The sequence below is a fragment of the Carassius gibelio genome, chromosome A22 (genome assembly GCF_023724105.1).
Source record: "Carassius gibelio isolate Cgi1373 ecotype wild population from Czech Republic chromosome A22, carGib1.2-hapl.c, whole genome shotgun sequence".
In the NCBI taxonomy this organism is placed as follows: domain Eukaryota; kingdom Metazoa; phylum Chordata; class Actinopteri; order Cypriniformes; family Cyprinidae; genus Carassius; species Carassius gibelio.
The window spans coordinates 10604452-10613786 of NC_068392.1; the positions used below are offsets into that span (position 1 = coordinate 10604452).

Sequence of the window (9335 nt, forward strand, 5' to 3'; positions counted from 1 at the left end):
CACACCTCCTACTCTTTCCCAACACGTTCAAGTTTAGCTCAGAGAACAAAGGACTGAACTGAACTGTTGTGCAGTTACTTCAAAAATATTGATTTTCTGTGCTGATTCGATCACGAATTGACCTACTGCACATACACATTTATTAACTTTCTCTCACTATATTGTATCAATACATTAGATCATTGTATCTATATATTTTAAATTAACATCATGTCCTACAACTCAGTGATGAAGAAGATAATCTAAATAAGCACAACAAAACAGATGCACTTAAAATACTGATGCAATTAAAATACTTCTTAAGAAGACTTGTCAGTCTTGTAAAAAATTATGTAATTTTACCTTCACTGATTTTGCTTTTAGTTACCAAAAGCCATTTCTAAGCACATTTTAGTTAAATGCAATATTTGATCACACTTGAAACTGAACTGAACATGAAGAAATGGTGTCATTATGTTTAACAGGTCACACAGATTAAATAGTTAATGGCTGACCAGAGAAGTAGTGAAAAACTGTTTGGATGCTCATGTCTTTCTGTCTTCAGTCGCAATGAAATTAAGGGTTTTGAGGAACACATTCCAGCATTTTTCTCCATGTAATGGACTTAAATGGTGGCCAACACGTTGAAGGTCCAAATTTCAATGCAGTTTCAAATGGCTCTACCTGATCCCAGCCAAGGAATAATGGCCGTATCTAGCAAAACGATCAGTCATTTTCAAAAAAAAACCAAGGTCACAACTATTGCAACTAGAGATATTTTAAAAAGCGCCTACGCTCAATGAACAGTGGCTTCCTAATACATATGCAAGACTTGTTTGTCATGGCAAGCCTCAAATAGGTCTAGATCCACGATTGTGTTGTGAATTTGAAATATCACGGGGTGACAAAGTGTCTTGCAGCATGCTGGGAAGTCCTCAGCCAAAAACTCTGATGGCACTGAGTGCAAGAAGGGAACAACGGAACAAAGGCACTTCCTCAGTAGGCTACATCTGTTTCTCCTCCTCTCTCTCTCTTTCTGTCTTCAGAGGATGGCTGGCATGTGAGCAGTGATGCCAGCAGTGGCAGCTTAACCTATTTTCGGAAATACCACAGATTTCTATTAATAGCCCTGTTGAGCAGAAGGCCTCTCCACACATCCCCGACGGGTCCAACAAACTCACTAATAACATCCTCTCCCAGATCACCTTTCAGCCACGATCATGTCGTAGCATCACTTTTCAATATTAAAATAAACACAAAAACCATATTCAATAACATTCTGGACTGTAAAAGGATATTGCGATGAAGCAATCTGGGAGAGATTCTGGAGAAATTCGTCTACAACGTAGTTCCACTACAAAGTGCATGTGATGTCACAGAAATAAGATAGTTAAGCAAGTTACTATAATGACATCTTGAACATCTTAATACACTATACGGACATCTAAATTTAAACTCAAATCTTTACCAATCCTATATTGCACGTTTTTCAACCAGTGGGTTGCACACTATTCTTATGATTGCGTATAGTTGACAATACAAATTTTTGAAAGTGTAGAGAAAACTCTTTCCATATTTATTGTTGTTGCAATCAAAATATCAAATCATGCATCTAATTAAACTTTAGTATATTCTGTGAAAAAATAATAACAATAATCTGCCATTGGCGATTATATCAAATTCACATGGACAGGTTATGCAACACTCTAGAAAAAGAAAAAAAACAACAACAACAAAGTCACGCTAATAATAATAATAATAATAATAATAATAAATACAACCAAACTGGGCTAAATAGCTAGTTTTAAAAGTGTGGGGAAATTTTTTTTTTGCTAATATAAAGGCATAAAATCATTGCGCATCTAATAAAATTTTACATCATTCTGCAAAAAAATTATTTGCAATTTGCAAAACTAAAAAAGCTTGAACAAAATTATGCTCAATAAAAGAAAATACACCCCACTGGTCTCATTGCCAACTTCTGAAAGCATGAAAAAATGCTTTCTTTATTTTGTGCTGTTGACATCAAAGCATCAAATCATCATGCAACTGAAAGGAAAATTTCCTTTTCATGTTAATAATGTTAATACATATTGTTCGGGATATTCAATAATAAAACGACTAGGCCTATTACGATAAACAATTTTGGTACTCTATTAGCTCGTCACTTGATGTTCAGCCAAACCACTTCAGAACTACTGATGTAGAATGCCCTTTGAACACCCTTACAAATACTAATGCGAATCTGATGTTTATGCACAGTCTTATTCTGTCGTACTCTCAACATAGTGACAGTGTCCCACATCTGCCCTGCCACACCTCCCCTTTCATATTAAATCCTTTTGTTTCCACCCTCTCCTGTCTGCCGGTTGGATCTGGCTCTCCCATCCTGTCAGAAGGGCCCCTCACTCTGCCAGTGCCTCCGGATTAAAGGCACCATTTGTTTTCAGTGTATCTGACAATCACTCCATCTCTCTCAGCCTGTTCATCTATTTTGCTTAGCCTTCTGCCTTACTGTCATTTTTCCCTGTCCACTCCAGCTCTGTGTGTGCATGTGCATGCTATTTGTCACAGCTCTCTGACTGCTATAATGGCCATGCCCTCCTTCCTGAGATCAAAGGAAGTGGAAAAAGGCTTTTCTGCTCAAATTCCAATGAGGCATTTACATATTTCCAAGCCGTTCTCATCAACGGCAGCAGAGTCCTTCTTTCTGTTCATTAGTCAACCGTGCTGAGTGTTGATTTATTTTCCGCTCGACAATAAATCTTTAGTTCAGGAATCTCAAAAAACCAGAACAACAGTTTGACTGCAGGAGATGTCGGAGAGAATAGTCGTGTCAGTGTATCAAACATTTCATTCTCTGTCGTCATTCTCCCTTTCCCTCCATAAAAACATGAAAAAAAGAAAAAAGCTACCTCTTGACTGACCTTGTAAAGGTTTACTGAGAAAAACAGTAAACAGAAAAGAGTAACTAATAAGCTTTATCCCTGTAACATGGAGTCAAAGACGTTCGGATCCATATGCAGTGGATAAAGAGAATGGTCAAACAGGCAATGATCAGAGAAAACAGCGTCAGGTATGTCAGGGATATCCAGAATCAGCAACAGTAACAAGCAGAGGTCGGGGCAGGCAGCAGAGAATCAAAGTCGGTATAAACAATCCAAAGTCAGACATGGGAGGAACAAACACAAGGAGAAACGCCATCGGAATTGACAGACTAGGCTAGAACAAGATTTCGCACACAGTTTGTGTGAATGTGAATTAGAAGATGCCAGAGTCCTGAGTGGAGTGCCCCTTATAGGAGTTCATAAGCACTCCAGTTGATGATCGTGACAATCCCTGAGAATTGACCTCCGTTTTGAAAAGGTCCAAGAAAATCTAGCATCTTTAAAGATAAAGTCAGTAATTTCTACACCACAAGCATCATTAAAAAATAACTTGCTGAATAAAACTTCTTTAACCAGCTGGTGTAGCCTGGTTTCCACAAATCACAAATGTACAACTGATTTTTCAGTCTAACCAGCTGAATAATAACCAAAATCCTTCTGCGACTAGTCTGGAAGACAAGCAAAGCAGCTAAGACTGGATTTTTTTTTTTTCCGGCAGGTAATGAATGTTTTCTAAACAGGTTTTTTAATAACTTCCCCCTTGGTCAGCCTAAGAGACTTTAACTTACTCCATTGGTTGTGCTAAAGTTACTATGGCAGGCTGGGGTGTGTTTCGCAAAAGCACTTGTTGGTATGGTCGCAGGTTCTATCTTTAGCAATACTGTTGAAAAACGCAGTTCCACCAAACATTTCACAAACAGCGAGCTGTGAGGTTGGAATTAAGCTTTGAAGCATAGTTTGATAAACAGAGCAAAGTAGTCTTCAAATGCGATGTTTGTTATTTACAACAATAATTTGACATTAATCTGATATCAAACGGAGTAATTAGCAGAAGTTATTGATAACATAACATTTTCAGTTCTCAGCCAAAAAAGGATTTAACTGAACAGTTATTGTGTTTATCAATTAAGCTTAATTTTAAAATACAATAATAATTTTGTCGAATCCTACAGCGGTGTTTTCGAAATACGGAACAATCTGGTTAAGCAGCACAAAGCAGAAAGAATCGGGTGGGCTTTTCTATTAGCGAACACAGCGGACATTATGACACATCTGAAGACCAGCTTATTATCCACCGTAAAAATGGTCACAAGAGAGAGATTCACAGCATCTTATAATAGCGCATCAATAATTTTGCTTTTGTGTTTTATGCTCGGTCCACAAAACGGACATGTTATGAAAGGTCACTGAACCTCTTTCCACAGAGGGTTGTCTAGAATACTCAACTGTAAGTGCCATCTCCTGATAAATTGTAATGCCTTAAAAAAAAAAAAAAAAAAAAACATTTTCCAGCTAAAAAGAAAAATAACCTTCTCCGCATAGGGGAGAGTCCGTCTAAAAGCAGGTAAAGGGGAGATAAGTGGCCAGTTCACATGAAAAGACAAGTAGCTAAAAGTAAAGCTCGCTGGCAGAGGAGGGAACATCTCATCCTGACATTCAGAGCAACAGTTCCTGCCAGGAGAGCTGCTGAAGCATTGCATTTTTTATGAATCAGCCTTGTAGCATGTTTGGGTCTTTGGACTGTCAGACTACTTTTAAAGAAGCCATTGGATATATTTGAGCCAATGACCTAATCTTATTAAAGACCCAATGAAAATCACTCAACAAGTGCAGTTTTTATTAATTGGTTGACAAGTTTCCTATTGAAACTTTAAGTCGGGATGAAACAGCAGGCATATTTATTTATTTTTTGCAAGGCCTTGGAACAATCTCACTCCTAACTTAACTCTTTGTAATATTGGAAATAGCAACTACTTTCAAATCACTGTCCAACAAGGCTTTACAGTTATAAGCACTGAACCTTTCTGCAGCCTGGCTTTCAGCTTTCGAAAAAGACCCCTACTGTTAAACCTATCCACATGAGAAAAGACGCAAATGAACGCTGTTTAATACTTCAAAAGAATATATCTATGACGTCAATCTTATTTCTCAATCCCTCATTCTAAATGCATTAGAAACAATAGGTCCCTTGAAAGCAGTTAAGTATTGCTCTTTATAGTGGCAGATGTGAATTGAGCAGCATTATGCACAGACAATCATACAGCATCAGTTTTAGGTCTAAAGAATCTTGTATATGTTTGTGTATAGTGTTCGAAAGTTCTCCATGTCTTTTGTATTGTGAGCTTAAGCAAGCTTATCCTTAGACATCTTCACCTGCAGAGTGCAAAATGTGCGTAAGAGGCTTTCAAAGCAATGCAACAATAGTCTATTTATGCTAAATGCAGCAAGAGATCTATATACCACGCTCACGTATGCTTACAAATAAAGCATAGCAAGTGTCTCAAGCTTTGCAGGCAAATCTGTGAGAGTAAAACCAATTTCCAACTCCATAAAAAAAAGCTGAGCTCAATTGATCACAGGTGAAAAACCTAAACGGGAAAAGCTCACCTGTTAATACAAATCAAGAGAAAGCATTTGTTAGGCCAGTTGAACAGACCTCATAATAGTTGTTCATACTGAACATTGCAGGCTACGATGACTACAGCGTGCTTTAATTGCAAAAAGAAGCAGCCACTGTAAAGGGACAAACCAAGAGATCTGAACGACTGCAACCTCAGACAATAACTACAGTTGCTAATCCTGCTCCGTCATTATGGTCATGGTTTATTACCGCGCTTAGCAAACTAATGCTGTGTTTTCCTGTGTGGATTAGCAAGCTGACTTGGCGCCGAAACATGTTCCCCACTCTGAAACCTTCATTTGATCCCTTTAGTCCGGAGAACCCTCTAAACCAGAAATTAATGATGAAACAGATGCACAAATGTTGTGTTTTGCCAAACTAAAATGTTGATCTAGTGAAATTTAATGAATTGTGTAAATATACAAACAGTAGCCCAATGAGCACTGACACTACATGCTCCTCTGTCACGTTTTTGACAAAAAAAAATTAAATTAAATTATTACATTAGCATCCTCAGCGACATTTTAGCCAAATATTTAAACAACCTTGGGGTCTACATCACCAATGCAGTCCATATTGAGACTTCTCGCAAGACTGCACAATCTCTATAAACTGAAAAAAAGTGTATGTAAATATTTGCTGACATGTTCTTACCTTCACATCCCCTTAGAATAATACATAAGATGAAAATAAATTCCATCCTGAAGAACCAATTCTCTGTATGATCCTTTAGAACTCATATTCAGTTCCTGTCCCAGAGGCATATAATCTACAAGTACAATCTGGTAGGTAAAATGGGCCTATGATGTTGTAATCTGGCACTGATAGGACTTTCAACAAATATGTATGCAACCAGCCGTAATAAACACACACACAAATTTGTTAATAGTGGTTTTCTTTTCTGTTTTTTTAAACTCACATCCACATCTGAATTACATATGTGCTAATTTATGCAATAAAAAATGCAAATGTCTCAAGTATTATTAACTATAGACCTTATTTTACTTAGAAATGGAAAATCACAATTTTCCCAGTGGCTTGAAAATGCTTAATTCTCTTCTGGGTTCGGCACTTCAAATGGAAAAGCTCTACATTTTATTGTTCTAATTGATGGGACAAGTAATGCACTAGATAAGGTGTATCCATAGACTTGACATCCATCAATGCCCAAGAGGACCATTATTATTGAGCAACAGTCAACTCTGATTGGATCTTCCCTGGTGTTTCTGTCTTGTATTTGGCTATTTGCTAAGTTAAACGGTTAAAAAGTTAAAATACCAAATAATATAACAACTTGCATGTCACCACTGATGCCATTTGATCAAAGAATGAGAGACACGTGTGGTTCATTTCTGGTCAGAATTGGCGCGCTTTTCTAACGGTCCACTTGTGGTAAGTAGCTACAGTACTTTCTTAGTTTCCTCTGAAAGGCATATTTTGTCATGCATATCCTCTCTAGCGCTTTACCATTTGTCATAGAAACCTAAAATTAAGAATACATTTTCTAGAAAATCGTTTTCTATAACTGTTTTAGTTTGGTTTAATGTAGCCAAATGAAAAAGCACAAGTCGCTCCCACGAAATCAATATTCTCATTACTCTGGCATGTTCAACACAGTTAAACCCCATATGAAGCCAGCTTCTCACTGGCTAAATATCGTGGATGAACGCTTAAGCAAATAGAGCCTTATTAGCATAATAAACACACCACTGATGTGAAGCCTAATAGTAACTGACACTAACAAAGACAAATGTGAATATTCTATTTCCGACTCACATCGCTTGAGGGGAATAAATGACAAGAACGAGGTTGTACCAAAATAGAGGTTTAATTTGATTCTTTGTCTTCTTGTTTGAGTGGGATATATGACGTAGGCTATTCGATGTGAAGTAGAACGCGCAGTAGTTCGTTATGACGCACAACCGAACGTGTTTGAAGTGCAAATATTATTAGATAAGTGAACCTGCACGTTTTTCTGTTCTTTTAACATCGGTTTGGAGCATTTAACAGCTTTTAAAGCTTGTAAAGCTTTGAACTATAGTAGGCTAGAATAGAAATAATATAGCCTAATCATTATGAAAACGCCTGGTCATATGTCAGATTGCACAAGGGTGCTCTGGGGTGGTGGGAGTATTTCCCCATTTTAAAAAAAAATGATGGCAAAAGAAAGACTCTTTGAACATGAATTTTCCTGTAAGCCTCTTTGCCCCAGTTACAAAATAATAGCCGTTGAAAAAAAAAAGCTAGATTCCCAGCCATGTTAGCCTATATGAAATACATATTCATAGCCTACAAGCAACAATACAGGTTCAGACAGAGAAAATAAGTTCTCTCTAGACGATTCAAGTGCAAAATAGTGGTTAAAGGGGCCTGGTATTACAGTTTCACCAGACTGTTATCTAGGCTATATGTATTTAATGTTAAAAATAATAAAAAAAAAATAAAAAAATAACGTATTGCTAATATATCATAAATATTACAATAACGCACGCGTCACTAAGGGATGATGTGCAGGAGACAAAATACATATATAGCTACAGCAACTATGTATATATATATATATATATATATATATATATATATATATATATATATATATATATATTATATAAATTAAATTGTATTTATTTTTTACATTATTAAGTTATTAAATCACATAGCTACTCTTATTGAGGGAATCACGCGTTTACCTTTGTGCATGCCGGTGTATCGGTCCTTTAATACTGTCAATTCGTGGATTTTCCCAAACTGTTCGAATAATGGTTTCAGGTCTTTTTCCTCGAGGTTCCGCGGTATTTGCCCGATAAAGAGTTTTATGGCATCTTGGTCTTTCATGGTGCCGTTCTCCGGATGAATGGAGATGGATTCTGACCCGTTCATGGGTTTAGGATATGGGATCTGAGCGTACTGGTGCTGGTGCGGGATTAGGAGGAGTGGATGTTGGGTCGGTGCTGCCCCGGGTCCAGTGAGAAGCAGGCTGGAGTGAGCGGGATGGGGCGGCTGTGGGTGCTGCTCCCTTCTTGTCTCAGTCTGAGTGAATCTGGCCATTCTGAGCTGGGAGCAGACTGGATAATAATAATGACAACACACACACATACACACACACACTGAGAGAGCGCGAGCGAGCAGTCAGCTGGAAACACAGACGTACTTTCTCGGCGCTACACATTCACACACATGCACACACTCAGAGATGTTTAGGGGAGGGGGAGAAGCAGCGCCATTTCTTGCTCCAGAGCGACACCCAGTGGCCTTCTATCTGGCCTCCAGTCGGCGTGCATTGACGAGAAACATTTACATACTAGTGTTTTGAACAAAACGGACGTTCAAGTTCGAACAGCTGCGCGCGATACAACCGGAATATACTATTAGGTTTTGAAACACATCCGCATTTAACGAAAATATATTAGTGATTTTTTTCACGTGGTTTGACAGTCTTTTAGTTAAAAGTGAGGTCATCTCTTATTTAATTTGATCACCAATGGTAGTTGTTATTTTATTTTTTTATGTAGAAATGTCTCATTGTAGCATCCAAATGTGCAAGACCATTAAAGTCATAAACGATGACAAATAAATGAATAGATGAATAGAAAAATATAATGCATAACATCAAATTTAACATGTAGACAATATAGCTTTAAAAAAATAAGAACCAACGTGAAATATAAGTAAATATAATAAAATCACGTTCCCCAGGTACTTTTACTGGTTTTACTGTAGAGGAATTTTTCTAAATACAATATATGTTTTCACTGTTAATTATAACCTTTACTTTTTAGTTCCATTAAAAATATAATTTTGAATATAAAAAATATAAAAAGAAAATATATACATATATATATATATAT

The 9335-nt window shown here is 37.1% G+C and overlaps 1 protein-coding gene across 7 annotated transcripts in view; it reads right to left on the reverse strand.

Moving 5' to 3' along the window:
- The window catches only part of LOC127943066 (CUGBP Elav-like family member 5), a 182262-nt gene extending 173588 nt beyond the window's left edge, over positions 1-8674 (reverse strand). For 4 of the 7 annotated variants that reach the window (XM_052539197.1, XM_052539196.1, XM_052539195.1 and 1 more), the window contains exon 1: positions 8178-8674. In XM_052539197.1, coding sequence (XP_052395157.1) covers positions 8178-8583 — 406 coding nt within the window. In that variant the 5' untranslated portion in view covers positions 8584-8674. The remainder of the gene's footprint in view (positions 1-8177) is intronic. The other 3 variants (XM_052539199.1, XM_052539194.1, XM_052539198.1) reach the window with 2 other exon arrangements.
- Positions 8675-9335: the final 661 nt, after the last annotated feature.